General features: G+C 41.9%; 1 protein-coding gene across 2 annotated transcripts in view; it reads left to right on the plus strand.

Moving 5' to 3' along the window:
• KIF3A (kinesin family member 3A) overlaps nt 1-19,107 on the plus strand; it is a 30,134-nt gene that overhangs the window by 7,627 nt on the left and 3,400 nt on the right. The window contains exons 5-17 of one of the 2 annotated variants that reach the window (XM_080997170.1): nt 113-218; nt 1,443-1,582; nt 2,540-2,737; nt 3,756-3,930; nt 5,377-5,478; nt 8,638-8,709; nt 11,443-11,599; nt 12,977-13,157; nt 14,162-14,272; nt 16,531-16,656; nt 17,318-17,371; nt 18,261-18,329; nt 18,483-18,607. In XM_080997170.1, coding sequence (XP_080853296.1) covers nt 113-218; nt 1,443-1,582; nt 2,540-2,737; nt 3,756-3,930; nt 5,377-5,478; nt 8,638-8,709; nt 11,443-11,599; nt 12,977-13,157; nt 14,162-14,272; nt 16,531-16,656; nt 17,318-17,371; nt 18,261-18,329; nt 18,483-18,607 — 1,616 coding nt within the window. The remainder of the gene's footprint in view (nt 1-112; nt 219-1,442; nt 1,583-2,539; nt 2,738-3,755; nt 3,931-5,376; nt 5,479-8,637; nt 8,710-11,442; nt 11,600-12,976; nt 13,158-14,161; nt 14,273-16,530; nt 16,657-17,317; nt 17,372-18,260; nt 18,330-18,482; nt 18,608-19,107) is intronic. The other variant, XM_080997169.1, reaches the window with a different exon arrangement.

Here is a 19,107-nt window from a genome sequence, read left to right on the forward strand (position 1 = left end):
ACAGAAGCTTCCACTCAGAGTCTCTTCTGTGAGCAGAGGGACACAGAGCAGTATTTCTTTAAAGGCTGTTTTTAGGCACTTTCCCAAAATGGCTGCCTGATTTGTCTTATAGGTTAAAGAACGACCTGATGTGGGAGTCTATATCAAAGATCTTTCAGCTTATGTTGTAAACAATGCTGATGACATGGACAGAATTATGACACTTGGTCACAAAAACCGTAAGTTGCACATAGCCACCTAGCTGTTCTTGCCTCCGTTATGTGTGGTCGACACATTATGTCTCTGAGGTTGGCAGGGCTGCAAGTTCCATTGCACAGTCAGAAATCCTTGGGCTGACCGAAAGAATTAGTTGGATACCATCCAATTATTGTAGCTTTTCTAAATTATTAATTTGCATACCAACCACTATCCAAGTAGTTCACAGTGGATGCTTTTATTTTTGTAACTACCCTATACAACAGGTTAAACTGAGAGATAGGTTGACTTGCCTAAGTCTGGTAAGGCTACTGGAAAAGAAGAGACATGCCAGCCAATTTAGGAAAATACACAATACCTTAATGGAAGTTGGACGCCGACCGCTCAGGGGTCACATAACTAGTTAGCATGCCAGAGTCTCAATAACGAACGAGACTCTGGCATGCTAACTAGTTATGCGACCCCCGAGCGGTTGGCATCCAGCTTCTTAGAGGGACAAGTGTTCAGCCACCCAAGATTAAGCAATACCTGAATTAGGTAACTGAAACCTTAAAAAATTATGTATTTGCTGCATGTGGTTGGTTGGTAACCAGCTGAAAGAAACCTAAGCTGCATAATACCAATTAAATGTCACTAAAGTTCCTGATGTTTCACGTTGGCTTATTTTTCTTCATTACCTATGCAAAAAATGCTTGCAGACTGAAGACAACTGGGATGCAGATTCTTGATACCTGAGTTGTTAAAAAATAATTATCATTCAGCTCTCAAAGTGAGAACTAAATCTAAATGAATTTCTGTCTTTCCCTATGACTGCATTTGCAGCTGAATCAAAAGCTGTAAATTTGGAGCACCAGAAAACATTGCTGCTGTTCACCCTGGGCAGTGTTTTCTTTGACTATCACAGCTGATGTGATAAACGGATGCATTATAGATGTATATTTGCTTTTAGCAGTAAGAAGCTGTGATTATTATGCATTAATTTGATAAATAAGGGCCAAAGACAACATGTGTGCCTCGTTATTACAGGCTTTGAAACAATAATCTGTGCAAAGTGTTGCAGTTTCTCTGGTAGTGTCAAAACAGTGTTATTTCAATTCAGGTGTTGTTATTGTTTCATATGTTACTATTGTTATGCATCTTTGTGCATTTATATTGTAAACTGCCCTTTGAGCTTCAGATGAAGGGCAGTATAGAAATTTTAAAAAAATTAAATGGAATTGTTAACATAAACCTGTACTTGTTCATAGGTTCTGTTGGTGCCACCAATATGAATGAGCACAGTTCCCGTTCTCATGCTATCTTTACAATTACAATTGAGTGCAGTGAGAAGGGTGTTGATGGGAATATACATGTGCGCATGGGCAAACTGCACTTAGTAGATCTTGCGGTAAGTTGTTACATTCATTTCTTGTGGAGAAGTTGTTGCATGCATTTCTGATGCAGCTGTCTTGGGCTATCTTAACACGAGGGCTGAGATACCATCACAGGCATCACAGGAGACCCTTCTTTCAGAGCCATCTTGTGCAGGTACTCAAAAGCAAGTGTCTCTGTATTAAGTGGTGCTTACTCACAAAGGATTGCTGGCTCAAAGCATTGGGACAACTTGGGCAAATTCACCCAAGCTCAGTTGCAAGGAAGAAGAAGACCATAACTTTGCAGGAAGAGTCTTAAAAGCTTTCACTATGTAACTATCATTAAAACTGTGGAGGATGAGAATCTGTGGCATGTTTTCTTCTGGGAATTGATTCTTGGTTTGTTGGAAAAATGTACAGTAGTAGGTTCCCTTAGATCAGTTGAAACTTCTGTGCACTAGCTGGACTTTTTCTGCCTACCAGTGTTTAAAATACAGTGTTTGTTTCTGAAAATCCTCAAATATAAAAACAGTATATCTGGAACTTTATTTGCCTTTTAGCTTGTGTGCCTTTTATAACCCACAGCAATCATGATCTGCCCCTCTGGCTCTGCAATAATAAGGGCTAGGAATGTTTTATTTAATAAAAATGATCCCACTGTTCCCTCTTCCTGCAGTGCAGTAGCTTTGTAATACTTCTTTTTCTTCTTGTTTTCAAGTCTGGACCCCATGGCATTGCTTGTAGCAGTTGATATTTTAGGGATGTCATCTGCCCTGGGGTTCCTTGCAGTGTTTCTGGGGTGCAGCTTTTGAGTCAGACACCAAGTATGAACTTCTTGATTAACTGAAGTTTCCCCTTTCCTCATTTTATTCAAATGGGCAACCCTAGTCTTTCCTTTTCTAGCTGATTTGCAGTGTTCTGTTCTTGTTTGCAGAAAATGCTTGTGCTGGAATTTTCCATCCCTTCTAAATTTCTCCTCTCTCTTTTTCAAGGGATCAGAGAGGCAAGCAAAAACTGGAGCTACTGGACAACGACTAAAGGAAGCTACCAAAATCAACCTTTCCCTCTCTACCCTTGGGAATGTCATTTCTGCATTAGTGGATGGAAAGAGCACTCATGTGCCTTACCGGAACTCTAAACTGACTCGACTGCTACAGGATTCCCTTGGAGGCAACTCTAAAACTATGATGGTAATGACGAGAATGTCACATTCAGTTCCATAATGCTCTAGTGAGCCGACGCAACAGCTTGTTGTAATAGCTGCTATTGCTACTTTTCCTTTATGCTGCATTCTCCCATGCTCCTTCCCAAGGAGTTTCCACACAGCACTTTCTCCCTGCTTCCCATTTTGTCCTCACTAAGCAGGGATTTCAGTTGGACAGCTTGTACAATATGCCACACCAGCCCTTAATGGGAATTCTTTTAAGTTTGTGTTTGTTTTGCTGCAAGATTGTGTGTGGGATTCAGTTAAGTTGTTGTATACATGGAGCAATGTCCGCTAGTACAGCTGGACTCCCCCCCCCCCTTATGTGCTCTCATATACCTTAAATCTACTCTGGCTCAGGTTTGGGGGGCATGTGGGGGAAGGAAAGGGGGAAGGAAAGTCTTGTTGCACAAGTAAGCCTCTGTCTGCATGCATACCCTACTTAGCGCTACGTTGAATTCCACCCTCTATTTATAAGTAATATATACAATATGGGGTGTGTGTGTGAAGTTTTAGCTTTCCACGTTTGGGGTTTGGGTTAGCATAATTCTTGAAAGCATGATAAAGCAGTCAAATACATACAGAAACATTTTTTTTTAGCCTGGTGTGTTTAGTATAATGTAGGAAGTGTTACCAATTGGTGAAGCAGACACGAACCACATTGATAAATAACTTTATATATTTCTATGCATTAAAGGAAAGGCGCTAGTTCAGGCGGTAGAGCATGAAACTCTTAATCTCAGGACCATGGGTTCGAGCCCCATGTTGGCAAAAGATTCCTGCCTGTCTCTAACAGCCGGACAACAGACAATTTGGCCTTCTGTTATGCTTTAGGCCGAGATCTGTAGAGCAGCCCAAGGCCAACAGACGACAAAACTTTCCCCTAAATGTGATCACTGTGCTGTGCAGTCTGTAGAATTGACTTTGTTTTTCATTGAACTGTAGTTTTCTAGGCTCTTGCTTCCACCCTGCTTCTTGTACATAGCTTTATTCTTCTTTCTTAGTGTGCCAACATTGGTCCAGCAGACTACAATTATGACGAGACTATCAGCACTCTGCGATATGCCAACCGTGCCAAGAACATCAAGAATAAGGCTAGAATTAATGAAGATCCAAAGGATGCTTTGCTTCGCCAATTTCAAAAAGAAATTGAAGAACTTAAGAAAAAGTTGGAGGAAGGTAACCTGCCAACTCTTTCCTACCGGTTCTTTTTCAATAGAGATTACAAGCAGGTAGTAGAAATAGTACTGAGTGTCCAAATTACCTTAATAACTTTCCAAAATGGCAGAGAAATTCTGATTGTTAAAATGCTTAAAGATTTTGAACCTGTCCTCATAGGAGAGGAGTGGGGAACCTTTGGCCCTCCAGGTGTTGCTGAACTACAACTCCCATCTGCCCTAGCGAGCATGGACAATGGCCAGGGGTGATGGGAATTGTAGTTTGGCAACATGGAGGGCCAAAGGTTCCCCACACCTGCTGTGGGGTGTACAGAATGACACCCCCTTTAATTCTCACAACCTTTTGAGGTGGGTTAGTGAGAGTGAGCAACTGACCCCAAAGTCATTGTATTAGAACCCGAATATTCCCAAATCTAAGTCACGTACGTGAACCACTACATCATACTTGCTCTGAACTTCAAATTAGTGCTTAATTCCTTTCAGTAAAATATTACATCTGCCCACTAGATGGTACCTGGAGCTAAGAGTAGATTGCCGGTCACTTGTTTTTCTTTGTTTAGGCTTGCCTGCAACTAGTGTTTTACTTATTTAACAAAATTTATATGCTGCTTGGTTGTAAATAGAACCTATAAGTGATTTACACACAAAAAACCATTAAAATTGTTAATAAAAAGTGTTTAAAAAGTATTTTTTATAATTAAAATTGACAGTTAAGCTAAAAGCAGATAAAAGCACATGTCAACTATCACATGTCTGGATACATTTGCCTAAACAAAAATACTTTACCAGGCACTAAAAATAATAATACAGAGGCTCCCAAACTGGTCTACAGACAACCAGTAGTCTATGAGTTTCATTCAAGTGGTCTAGTGAGCAGTAGCTGAAAATGTAGCACACTAAACATACTGATTTCTAATTATATTTTTATTGCTTCTCTTATATTGTATTTTATATTTTATTAGTTCTAGGAAATTCTAATTGTAATACAATAAGAAACAATGTAATAAATAAAAAGCAATAGAAATCACACAGCATCTAGCACAGTTCAGTACAATTGCTACAATAGGTAGAAAAATCATTAAGTGGCTTGCCAAGATTCTTTGATATTTTCACGTGGTCCACCCGGAGGAAAAGTCTGGAAACTACTGGAGGCACAGCAAAGGCACCTGCCTGATGTCAAAGGATACAGCAAAATCAATTTGATAAAGACCAGGCCCACATCCAGCTGCTAATGGTAGTCTGTTTGGCAAAGTTTGCCAGGCTCCCTTGCAGTCTGATTTTCTAGGAAGGGTGGGAAAGGAAAATGGACAGAACTAGGGTGAGTTTTAAATTAAGATAATGAAGTGTATGGGTGCCTCGCTGATGTAACAATAAGCTGTAGCTGAGCACTGACTGAAGAGTGTCTTTTTCCTGGATAAGCCACTAAAAAAACACAATAATACTATAGGGGAAGAGATCTCTGGTTCTGAGACGAGTGGCTCTGAAGATGATGATGAAGATGATGATGGGGAGATTGGAGAAGATGGAGAAAAGCGGAAGAAGCGAAGAGGTAAGGTGCTGAAAAAATAGCCGCAGTTCGCCTTTTAATTATCTGTATTTTGCTGTAATTATCATGGCTCTTTTAGAAGTGTTGGAATTGCTTACTTAAAAGATAAATGCTGTTTCTGCTTGCACAACACACTTGTGCTAGTTCTCTTGGATAACATGGCTCTTAAGTGACAGTATGTTCATAGTTCAGGAATTCACAGGTATTTGAGTTCTTGGTTGATTTTTTTCTCAGCGATTGTAACAGGGAGGGTGCATGGGTAGTTAGATAATCTGGGTTGTATGAAATGCTATAAACTGTCAAGGGTTGTGCATATCAAGGTGGTCACTGTCTTGTCTCAATACTTTGGTGTGCTTAGTACAGGCTTTTTTATTTTAGGATATACACTTGACTCTTGAAAATACTACTGGAAAGCAAGCTCCACTGAACCAACATGTTAGTGCCTGGATTTTGATTGTGTAGCTGGAGAGATCTAGCTGTGAACATATTTGATGTTCAGCCACAGTTGCCAAGGAGTTTGCTATATGGGCCTCTCTGTGTTTATGGCATGCTCATTCCTAAAAAAACCCTTGCCACATCTGCAGATCTGTTGCATCCTCCTGTTATCTTCCTTTTGGGAATGAGGGAGCAGTGGTGACGGGTCTTTTAATCATTTCTTTCTAAAGACAGTTGCCTTATACTGAGAGACCCATTGGGCCATCTAGCTCAGCATTGTGTGCACTGACTTGCAGCAGCTCTCCAGGGTGTGACTGAGGTCTATCCCAAGCCTACTTGAACATGCTAGGGATTGAACCAGGGACCATTGGTGTGCAAAGAAGATGCTCTGCCAGATTCTGTTTTCTCTGTAAATAGAAATCCATATATTTTATCCACCAAGAGAAACAACATAATCATAAACCTGAAATAATTTCATCCATTCAAACCACATGCAAAATCATGATTTTAACACTGAGCCCCTACAGCACATTTTTAAATTAGTGTGAAAAGAAAATTGAAGTTCAATCCCAAGTTATCAGCATAACTTGATGCATTCTGTAAACTAATTTCAGGCTTACATGCAAGCAGATTAGGCTAAAGTGATGCTCCCATCTATACTTTTTACCTTTGGGCCAAAGAAGTAAATAATTAAATTGATTTAAACATGAATCAACTGAATACTTTGAAGTTTTTCCAAACTTTTTCTTCTTGTTAAATAAGCCTCATAGCACCAAGGATATTGACCAGATCCTCACGCTCATGTGTTTCCTCACTGTGACACCCCATGCTGGGAGGTCTTGCACTTATTTGAACATATTTAAAACATATACAGCTGCATATTGGACCTGCCAGAGAACAGGGCAAGGAGATTCTGTGGCTAACTGAATGCAGAATCTCTTGGTTGGAATGTTGTTGTCTTCATCAGTGTTGGGGAACCTATGGTCCACAGGCCTAGTAGGGCATGACAGTGGTCCTAATTAAGACTTTAAAACTGTTTTCCCCAAGCCGCACCCACCTGCCCAACACTTGACATCAAGTGTGACATCAGGTGTGGGACAACTAAAGACATGCTTGAATTGGGGTACGCTAGGCAGTTTCCCATTAGTAGTTTTCTAGTGCAGCCAATGGGGCTGTGCTTAATGCCCATCAGCTGATGGGTTTCTTCACCTTTGAAGGAGATGATCTCAGTGCCAGCTGGGAGGGCCCTGCCAGCATTGAGCCATGGAGGGTGGGGGAAGTAAAGATCCACTTCACTTCCCAGCACCCAATCTATATGTATGAGCCTAAATTTTCTTTATCTTTACCATGCATGGCGGAGGGAGAGAATGCCTGAACAGGCCTTGTGTTATGTCTGTTTAAATCATGAGTGGCTCAATGGGTCTAAACCCTTCCTGCATTAAAAAAATAAATAGGTGTCTGCTCTGTTGACATTCCTTCAGTGGGTTTCTGTTTTCTGCTTAGATTGGTGTGTGTTTTTGTGCAACTAGTGTTCGTTTATGGGTCTGAAAAGCTAGTATTGCTAGATGGTCTGTCTGATCTGTGCTCTCATTCTGAAACAGTGGGTATTTAATAAAAATCCTGACAATTTCCTTGATCACAGTGAAGAGGAGCAGGCTTATTTATGGTCATGCTGCCTCCAGATTTGTTCCGGTTTCAGAGCAGTGTGCAGGCTTTGTTGCAAGATCTCTGATCCTATTCAGTTCTGAGCGGAAGAGTCACTCTCATTTAGTAATAACAACTGCTGGCTTTATTCTTATCCAAGCTGGTTTCTTATTGTTGGGCAGCTAAGATGAAACTAAAATGTTTCTGAGGGTGAAGCTACCTGCCTATGGCATCATAACAGTAATTTTGAAGCTAGTTTTTCAAAAACTGCTTCATTGCCCATCCGTCACCTTGCTCCACTCAACTGCCAGAGTTTTGTGGGAACAAAAAGGTTCTAAAGTAAGTGCTGGTGCTGTTTGAACCAAATTAAGCACACAGCTTACCAGTTATCCCTGTACATGTGAAAACATGCACAGCTATTCATGACAGGGATTGGCATGGGGAAGATGGATGTGAGGCTCAAAATAATGGTCCGAAGGAGGAAATTATTTAACCTGTTGGATGGGATATGGTCCCTATTACATTCTTTCACATTCTCATGATATGTAATTCAGAAGTGCAGTCCCCCTCCACATGCTCAATTCTTGACTTGAGGTTAAATGTAAATCTTGGCTGCATCCCTTTGAGCCATAGACCACGGGGTGCTACCATTCAGATGTCTTTGATCCAATATTAAAGGTCTGTGTCCTTTTCCTTCTTCCAGATTGCTTCCTTGTTCAGTTTCCCATTTATCCATTGCTGGTCACATTTAATAAGTGACCCAACACCAAAACTGTTTTATTGAAAAACACCACGTTGACTGCCAGAAGAAGTGAGAGAGGCACACATTCCCTGAGACCAAGGCAACTGTCAATTGCCTCAGTTGATTATTATTATTTATTTAAGCCACTAAGATGACTTGGGTCAATCAGTCATGTGTAACACTGCAGCTGTACATAGGAAGACGATGAAAATGGGATTGTGCAACATGAAACCAGCCTCTCTGAGCTTCTTGTCCTTTAGAGCTAATGCTTAGCATGTGTTCCTTTCATCTTGTTTCTTCTTTCTTGGGTTTTCCATGGGGCCTGCTTCTCTGTTTTCCAGGCAGTAGCAGCAGCAGTAGTTCAGACTCTACATGCTCTGTCATAGAGAAACCTCTGGATAAATCCTTCACTAGTGAGTGGGAGCTCTTTGGTCATCCAGTGAAGTTTTGGCCTTTCCATAACCTTTGCACTCTTTGTTTTGATGCTGCATTTTGCTCCCTGTCCACAACATTGGTTTTGTTCAGAGTGAAATGTGGATTCTTCCCCACCCACCTACCCAAGTTAAAGCATGTTTTTTTATTCCCCTTTGCTGCTTCAAACTTCTTGTGGAGGGTGGTGGTGGGGAGAGAACTGTTTGAGATTAATCTTTGGCTAAATAGCCGACGAACGCAAGAATGCATGTTAGTACTGGTCATATAAGGTGGCAGGAAACGAGTGGATTTTTTGGCATTGGGTGATGTGCTCTTAAATCATAGCTTTATACTGATATACAGTCGTATATATTTCAGTAGGATGTTAACAATCTTTCTCTAGATATATATATTTTGGAAAAGTTGCTAAGCAAGTGTGCATAGTTCTGTAATCTTCCAGAAAACTGGCTAAACAAGGAAAAACTTCACACTCCTTTCCTGGGCCAAAAAGCTCTGCTTGCGCAGAGGCCACTTCCCATCAGCCTCTACAATATGTGTTGGCATTTCTCCTTCTGCACATCAGAAGGAGTGACTGGGAAATCCCTGCACCTGTAGGAGTTACTGTGTATCTTGGAGCTGCTAAGTTGCAGCATTTAACTGTTGTGGGTAGACATGTCAGTTTTGGTGCTGATGAGGTAGAACAAGGTTCAAGGGGGTTTTATTAGGCACTTTTCATTAACAGTTGGAAACAAATGAGCTGCATCTTCTGCTTCTAACCACTGCTCTTAATGACAACGGGATGTTCTCATTTGAAGAACACTTTCGGTCCGCAAAATAACCCTGAGCTTGAAAGGAGCGTGTGGCATAGATTGGGTTTTCAGGTTTTAACAAAAACTATTCTTCCCATTCTGTGACTTCTTTCCCCCTTTCCTGTTCTTTGCATGTTGCATGTTTTCATTGCATTTGTTCCTTCTCCCCCAATGCTACTACTTCTCTTTGATGGCACCAGCTAAAATTTGCCACTTTACCTCTGTGGAAGCACCTGAGTTTCTAGAAACAAAACTATGCAACTCCCAGCTGAAATTAACATTGAAATCTTATGAACTCTCCTACATGTGTGATTGGTCATGTGAGATGCAACAGCCGATTGGCAATTTGCTCAAACGCCAAGTAAGCTTAACTGGACATTTATGGCAATTGGCTACGTCAACATGCTCTGGTTTTAACTGAGGCTACCCTCTTGGATGTTTCTTAGAGCATGATATTTGTGAGAGGCTTGCAGCTTGAACAGCAGAATTTAGCATAATATTGTTGAGAGAAACAATGTTATCCTCCAGTGTACTGAAGATTAATGATACTCTTCAGTATAATTGGGGGCAGCGATGATCACATTTAATCTTGCATTTTGGAGTTTTAATTTGCTGGTTTTTCTTTTCTTTTTGTCTATGGAAGCATATTTTGATGAATGCTTTTACTTAAGATCTTGTTTCTTTTTTTCTTTTTGTAAAACAAATCAAGCCAATAATGTGTTTCTTTTTTCCCTCCCCACCCACTTCCTTTGTGCGTGTGCTGCCTCTCTGCGATTTGTTTGCCTCTTCCTCTTAAAATGCAAGATCAATCAGGTTGGTGTGTTTGATTTGCACTCCATCTAATACAGTTGAAACTGCTTAATATTTTGTTAAGAATGCCTAGCTTTTTCTCTCAGACCTCCATTCAAGATGCCCCCCAAATATCTTAGACAGTGTTAATGGATCCAATGCAGTTCTACGCTGACCTGTCACCACTTGAGCAAAGCTTTTCTGTGTGTGACATTATCCAAATGTAGCTGTGGGAAAGAGCAAGGATAGTCTAAGGGGTTTCCCCTTACAGCAGCAATAAAACTGTTGCTCCTTTTCAAGATATAATCAGTCTAGATGTATCCAGATAGCCTAAGATGTGGGGGCAAGAGAGGGGAGAGCAAAATGGGGCAAACAAAGTAATGATTCTTTCCCCCCACCCTTCTTTTTCTTCCCTCGAATCGCAGTGCAAAGAGTTTTCTTTTGGTTTTGCAAACCTGCTTTTAGCTTTTGTACCCCTTCTGTCATGTTAATTTTGTTCCTTCATACATATATCTTTTATTTTTCTGTTATTCTGACTATATACATTCTAATTATTAGTTTTAAAGTGCTGGCCTCTTTAGGTACATGTGGCTGTTGTGTGTCTTTTAAAGTAACTTCCAAATTGATTGAGTTACAGAAAACATTCTGCAGTTAATTTGATATACAACTGTCCTTTTCTAAATCAGCAAATTTATTCCCTATGTTACAATTCTTCATTCCAGTCACTGATTCTCAGCAGATGATTGTTATGATAATTATTTGGGTTTTTTAAAATCACTCACGCCTCTAAATAAATTAGAATTATGCTATATGGCTGGAGGACATTTTTGAGGGCAAATGCTCCAGGGGTGACTATATTAGCAAATATTTCGATAAAACTTTCAGCTCCTAGTAAATAATAATAAAAAAATCACTAAGATGGAGCAGGGCTATCACCAGTGTTGTTCTTTCTTTCTCTTACAGTTGTGCATTCCTGTAGCTTCTGAGTTAATAGTAGCAGCCGTAGGCTCTTTAATTCTTGTTATAACAACTAATCTAATTTTTTTAATGATAATTCACATATTGGGACTATGTATGTATGTATGTATGTATGTATATGCTTGATTTATTTAAACCTGCACTTGGCTCTCCTGAAAGGAAAGAAGAAAGTTTCTCCTGACAAGATGATAGAGATGCAAGCGAAGATTGATGAAGAAAGGAAGGCTCTTGAAACAAAGCTTGATATGGAAGAGGAAGAAAGAAACAAGGCCCGGGCAGAGCTGGAGAAGCGGGAGAAAGACCTGCTTAAAGCACAGTGAGCAATGCTGAAATTGGAATAGAATCACGTTTGCCGTTTGTATAGAATTACATGGTTGTAATCCTGTGAAGCAAATCGGTATGATTGTCGGGCTCCGGCTGAGAGAAAGTGGCCTGCCTAAGGCTCCATCGTGATTTTATGGCAGGAGTGACATTCATATCCAGGACTTCCTCTTCATAGCTCAGTCTCTTAGGTGGCACAGCTCATTGGTGATAAGGGCATGTTGAGATTTGGTTTGAGATGTGGTTGGGGGCATTTCAAGTGCATTTGGGATCTTGGCAAGGTCCCCAAAGTGGGAGGATTTGAACTGTATGTACATGTGTGTACACACACACACACACACACACGCGCGCACACACTGCTTGCCTGGCAAGGTATAGAAGTTAACTTATGAAGCATCTTGCTCACAGTGGCAATAGACCAGGCATAGCCAAACTCGGCCCTCCAGATGTTTTGGGACTACAACTCCCATCATCCCTAGCTAACGGGACCAGTGGTGAGGGATGGTGGGAATTGTAGTCCCAAAACATCTGGAGGGCTGAGTTTGGCCATACCTGCAATAGACCCTGCCTTGCAACAGCTCGTTGACACTTTTGGCATGCGTACTTTATCATGCACTCTGAAAACACCCCTTCTTTGGGAGACTTGCATACTCCAAAGACCCCAAATGTAACTGGAATGCTCATGCATACACCCCACACATACAGTTGCATTTTTCATATTCCCCTTTTGTGATTGTTCACAGGCTAAAGAAAGCTTTCTCTCTTCCTCTCCATCCCACCCTCTACAGACTTTCAGGCCACGCATTCCAAACATGCATTCCTTGCCTACATGCAGTTCTCCAATATGTACAACTTCCCCCGCACCACACATATACTGTGGGGCTGTTCAGATGTTAGTCTGTACCAAGGAGAGTTGACAGGGTTTAATAAAGCCTCTGTTGTCTAATGCTCTCCCCTGCCCCCACAGTTTGCACAGTTCTACAGAAGATGCTAAATAAATAAAGAGAACTGGGAGTGGGGACAAGATCTAGAACCTTCTGTCTTGCCCTCTTTGCAAACATCTTGAGAGCACAGCAGGACAGTAAACTAACAGAGATTTTTGAGAGAACAGGCTGAGACGGTCTCCTTCTAGCAGCCCCTAGTGGATTGAAAAGTAGGCCCTGTTCAGCCCAGCTAAATTTAAGCAAACACGAGGAAACAGGCTTAAGTCTTCCTACAGTGGTTGCTTGCTTTCTTACATTTATTTATTAGATTTAAAGGAAACTGTTTGAGATTTCGGGCATGCAGTGTGTGGGCCCCGCAACTGAAGTTGGACATCTGTATGTAGCTTTAGAATCTTTACGATTCCCCCTCCCTTCCTGTTTTTATCCAGGCAAGAACATCAGTCTCTGCTGGAGAAGTTGTCAGCCTTGGAAAAGAAAGTGATCGTGGGAGGTGTGGACTTACTGGCAAAAGCAGAGGAGCAGGAAAAGCTTCTAGAAGAATCCAACATGGAGCTGGAAGAGCGTAGGAAAAGAGCAGAGCAGCTCCGGAGGGAGCTTGAGGAGAAAGAGGTTGGATCAAGCTCTTTGCTGCCCTGTTTGATTGCTGTGTTTTGAAAAGGCATTCACAGTACTTTTCTTTACCTGCATGTTGTGCATGTGCAGGCAAGACGAAGGCACATTTGAAATGAGAGGCAGTAGATGGTATCTCCGTTTGTAGAACATGGTGATCCCTGAAAGATTAGATATCTTCCGCTTTAGTGTGCTATCACACTTGCTCAAGATATGTGTTTCTGTTTGGTGTCTGAAAGATTCCTGTCCATGTTGAGGGAATAAGCTTGTCCAGATTACAAATGATTAGAGAGAATTTGGCTCTAGGCCAGGGGAAGCTTTTCCCTCTACACGCCCTGGCTGTAGAACTGGGCTCAGAAACTAAAATGTGCAGGAGCTCAGCATGCATCACTGCAAGAACTTCCGTATAGGTAGCAGATGCACTTGAGTGGGAGCCACAGAAATGGCATCAGAACTTTACAAAGGAAAAAAAGAATAGTGGGTTAACTTCCATAAAGGCCATCCCAGTGAAGGGAAGGATAGAGAGGAATGGGAGTAAGAGAACAGCAAGCTGAAAGAAGGCTGCACAGGGCTTGAGGAGGTAGAAGCTGGAAACCTGGCAATAAAGAAAGAGTGACACCTTTTTTTCTCCTTGGCTGCTTAAACATCCTATGGTCTTTTAAATGGGTTTGTGGAAGGTGGTTATTCGTTTGTTTTTGTTATGCATTTTGTGTTCTCATTTTGTATTTTTATGCTATAAACTGCTCTATGATGAAGAGCAGTATACAAATTTAATAAATAATAATAACAACAACTTGCCAGTAGAGACTTTTGAACCAAAGTGATGGTGTGGGGACAAAATGGAGGTGAGATGGGGCTGTGAGGCAGCCGTTTACATAGGATCCCTACATACACTTGTTATGTGAATCATCCCCAAAAGCCAGGACTGAATAGCACCCTCCCACCAGCACATCAGTTTGGACAATTCTGGCTAACTTGTGGCATTTTTAATAATTTGCAAACAGCAAGAGCGTTTGGACATTGAGGAAAAGTACACCAGTCTTCAGGAGGAAGCCCAAGGGAAGACCAAGAAGCTGAAAAAAGTCTGGACAATGCTAATGGCAGCCAAGTCAGAGGTCAGTGTCATAAAGTCTTCACGCTTGTTCCCACGTAAAAGAACAGTACAACCCTGTTCCTGAGCCATGTTGAAGGCAGATATGAACATGCAAATGGCCCTTGACCCTTGTACAAAGAAAAGGTGGTGTTGCTCACGTTGGGAGTAAGAAAGAACCACAGAAGGAAATAGCATGGAGTGTGTGAGAGTCATATGGCTGTTCCGGAATATTTGGTTATTTACGTAAGTGGACACATATACTGTTAGTATATGCTAACAATGCACACATATACAGGGTCATCAGTGTGCAGTGTGCCTTACATGATAACGTAAGCATTAAAAAAAATCTTGGAAAGAGCTCACTTAATTTTCCTTGCCAGGTGAGATGAGGTTGGTGGGAACTGGGGAGAGGCCCTTCTCAGTGGTTATGTCTCATCTGTGGAATGCTTTCCCCTGACTGGTACAAGAGTTACCACCCATCTTTTTGTTTTAGAAGTCAAGTGAAACTTTTTTCTTCTCTCGGGTTTTTGATGGTTTCATTGACTTATTTAATGTTTTGTTAGCTTTTAATTGTTTTTATAAGTCTTATGCTATTACATTGATTTTATTTCAGTTTATTCTTCTTCTGCTTAAGTTTTATTATCCTCTGAGTGCCCCTTTAGTGAAAGTGCGCAGCACAACAAAATGCTCTGCCATCTGTAAGCCTCAATAATCAATAGCTTATAAAAATGGCACCTAACTTGAAACTTGGCATACATGATCTGCCTGATGAGGTCTGTGAAGAAGCTGAATTTCAAATTGATTCAATAAAAATTTCCACAGAAAAGCCAGCTTAAGCAAGCTGAAGATGAACCCTTTTTACTGCTATGTTTATTATACCAGTATACCATATGTTTGTTTTTTTCCAATTTTGATTAAAACTACTGGTGGACTTTATTCAGACTTGTCAAAGAAGATGCACTTTCATTGGTTTGGTGAAGTTCTGAGAAGCAGTTCAAAAGTAATCTTTTTTTTTTTTTAAGCCTAAGGCAGTAACTAAATTTTGAAGTGAAAATTTACCAGGGCTTCAGTGTTTGCTAAGGGAGCCACCTGGTGGATAATGTAAGCAATGCCTGATTCTCTAGCTATGGGATATACAGCGGTACCTCCGGTTGCGGACGGGATCCGTTCTGGAGCTCCAGTTGGATCCCGAGGTTTCCGCAACTGGAGGGACCGCTTCTGCGCATGCGTGTGTGGCGAAACACTTCCAGATTTGTCCCTTTCGCAACCCGAAGTTTACATTACCCAAGGGTAACGTAAGCCAAGGTGCTACTGTAACAGAATGGTGCAATGGTTAGGTAAGGGATTGTCAATCTTTTTAGGCTTCTAGACACATTTTGGAAATGAGAAACTGTTGTGGGGGGTCACAACGCACAACCATGTGTGTACGTCCCCCCATGCCCCACTTAACACTGCAGCACCCTCCTACACACACTGACACAAATGTACATACACCTTGTGCTTACACCTCTAAGGATGGCAAAGGGTGCTAGACGAGGGTCCCTCTGCATAGTTCCTTCTCAAATTTCTCTAGCAATACAGTAAGCTTGGATGCTTTATAAGACCATATGAGATCCAGACAACATGGGAAATCTTCGTTGGTCCCTTCATCCTCCCAATCTGGCATTGGGCCTGAAAGACCAAGGAAGTGAGCACTATTTCTGTTGATTTTGAAGAACAACATTACCGTTTACAGAGCACATCTGTCAAGACATCAGCATAAGCTTCCACGCTTGGGTCAATATGAAAGAGCCTTAATGCTGGTGCTAAACTGGCATGCTTTTTGTTGATCAAGTCATTCCTGTTGGCTTCATCATTGTTTTCCTTATTATTCTGTGAGCTAATTTGAATGTCCTTTTAATTGAAAGTGGCCAAGAAATAAATAAAAAGGTTTCCTTAACTTCCCTAACCAGTAATTTTCATTTGCTGGAATTACCTTCCACCAAATGGTTAGAATGGGAAGAAAGAATAATGGAGAAGATGAAAACAAATTAATGCTGGGTTGGGGCCTGTTCGTTTTTAAAACCACCAGATGGAAGGGGCTTTGACAGGTAGAAGTTCATTCTCTTAGAATGAACTGAGCATGAAAACACTCTTCAAGTATGATGCCAGGTTTGGCATGGGATGATCACGATTATCTTTACACCACGAGCTTTATGTGTCTGGTTGAATATTCCATTTCTTAGTGGATTATCCTGGTTGTAGCTTCCTGATGGCTTGCTTTATAATTGGTATTCATAGATGGCAGATTTGCAACAAGAACATCAGAGAGAAATTGAAGGCTTATTGGAGAACATTCGACAGCTCAGCAGGGAGCTTCGTCTTCAAATGCTTATCATTGACAACTTTATACCTCAGGATTATCAGGTACAATAATTGAAGGAGCCTTGTATTTGTTTTGAGAGATTCAGCAATAATGACCCCGGAAGCGGCCTTTTTCACCCTCGGGACCAGTTGTTACGTTAACAGAAGCTATATACTTGCACCTCCCATAGCATAGTTTCCTAAGCTGCCCTTGTTGTGTCTGAATCTCAGACAGGGCCGGCTTACCCATAGGTGCTAGGGCTGCGGAGCACCCGGACGCCAGGCTCTTGGGGGCGTCAGGCCGAGAGTCCAGGGCCGAGATTTGGAGTCCGGGGATTGAAGATCCAGGCCAGTCAACAGCCACTGCCGAGCGGAGCAGACCCCTTCAGAGCGCCGCAAGCTTTTATGTAGGCGATGAGGCAGCTGGCCAGCTACGCCCTCCTGTGCGCCTGGGATTGGCAGGCTGTCGAGAGGCCCGCCCAGTGCATGCACGCACGCTGCTCACATGAGGCACACAGCTTCTCTCCCAAGCCTCTGTGGGGATTGCTCTCCTCCCTTCACCCGCTGTGACATGGGAGAGAGTTGCGTGCCCCCCCCAAAAAGCTCAACAACTTGGGGGCGCTGGGCAGTTTTTTGCACCCCGGCGCCGCTAAAGATGGCCCTGATCTCAGAGGTCATGCACCTGTGTTACTTTCCCCCCTTCTCTTCTGATTTTTCTTTCAAGGAAATGATTGAAAACTACGTTCACTGGAATGAAGATATTGGAGAATGGCAGCTGGTACGTAAGCATAGCTGCAATGCATGGGAACCCAGTGGTGGTCACCAGGGTGGTGGCAGCACATACCTAGCCATCTGTCACTGCACCTGTTGGTGTGGCTTACTGGGATGTGGAAGGTCAGCAAGGTCCGTACAGTGCTAAACCACAGGCACAGCTACTCAGGGCTTCCATCAATGCATTGGACTGCACCAACTTCATCCCTCTCCAGTAAGCCACAGCAGCACTGGTGATGGGAGGTCAGGTAAGCTCCATTGCCCTGCCAGCTGCTACTGGGGCAACAATAGGACAACCTGAAGGACCTTGATCTTTTATGTTATACCCCCTTTATTATCAGGACTTCCCATATTGTGTTGCTAGACACAAAAGCAGTAACCTACCTGAGTCGATTTTTCATTATCCAGTTTAGAATACGTGGTCCGCTCTTTCCATTAGATGGAATATCTGTGTCTTATATCCGCTTGTGGAATGCTTTCGCCAGGGAAGCTCACCTGGCGCCTTCGTTATATATCTTTAGGCACCAGGCAAAAACTCTTCTCTTCTCCCAGGCCTTTCCAATCTCTGGCCTATTTAAACAAATTATCTGTGTGGGGTGGGTGTTTTTATATTGTAAACGGCCCTATGAACCTCAGATGAAGGGTGGTATAAAAATGGAATTAATAAAATAAAATGAATAAGCACCCGAGCCCTGTCAACACTGACTTCACTGATTTTGGTGCATGGCCAGGATTGCACCCTTAAAATGCTTCTGGGCAAATTGAGGACAAAACCTGCCTCTTTTCAAATTGCCGAGATTGCCCTCCTTGCAACAAAGGAAGCAAAAGACCTCCCAGCAGTGTGGTTACTTGGTGCAATATCTATTTTCCTTCCTTTTCTTCTTTTTTCTTTTAAGAAATGTGTGGCATATACCGGAAATAATATGAGAAAACAGACTCCCGTGCCAGATAAAAAGGAAAAAGATGTAAGTGATCCTTTGCAAATGTAGGCTGCTGCAGTCCACACTTTTCCAGCTTTCTGCATTTGCATTTTTTTGTATAATTTCCTTCAACTTTGATGCTGTACTTTGGTATGACCCACAAATGTCCACTCACAGTGTCTGTTTTACCCTCCTCAGCCCTTTGAGGTGGACCTTTCCCATGTATATCTAGCTTATACAGAAGAAAGCCTGAGACAGTCTTTGTTGAAACTAGAGAGACCAAGGACTTCCAAAGGCCGATCAAGACCCAAAACTGGCAGAAGGTAAGGACTGCCATAGGATATTGTGTTTTGCACCATCTTGAAACTTTGTCATCACCCCCTTTCTGTTCAATGCCAAATAAAAACTCAATGAATGCCCATGTTGCATGTCTGAAGCTGTCCTAAAATTGCAAATTTGGGGGTGTCCTTGCTGTGTGCATACCAGGGCCAAAGGATTCTGTTTGTGTATGTTGTCAACATTCACTCTGCTTGGGGAACCAGTGAAAGATTATAGAAGTGAAATAAATAAAAGTAGCTCTCAAATGGAATGTGGTTGCAATTAGGAGAATTGAAGCCACTGGCCACCCACAAGTTTACAAGTGGGCAAGCATCTTTTCTCTCCCAAGATGATATATTTTTAGCCCAGGGCCATACTGAACTTAAAGCTGTATTTAGGGACATTGCTTCCCTAAAAGTATATTAGATTAATCTACAACAAATTATACTCCCTGCCCCCCGCCCCCAAACTCTCTGCTCTCCTTGCCATTGAATCCATGGTTGCT

Source organism: Podarcis pityusensis (assembly GCF_964106645.2).
Source record: "Podarcis pityusensis genome assembly, chromosome: 2".
Taxonomy (NCBI): Eukaryota; Metazoa; Chordata; class Lepidosauria; order Squamata; family Lacertidae; genus Podarcis; species Podarcis pityusensis.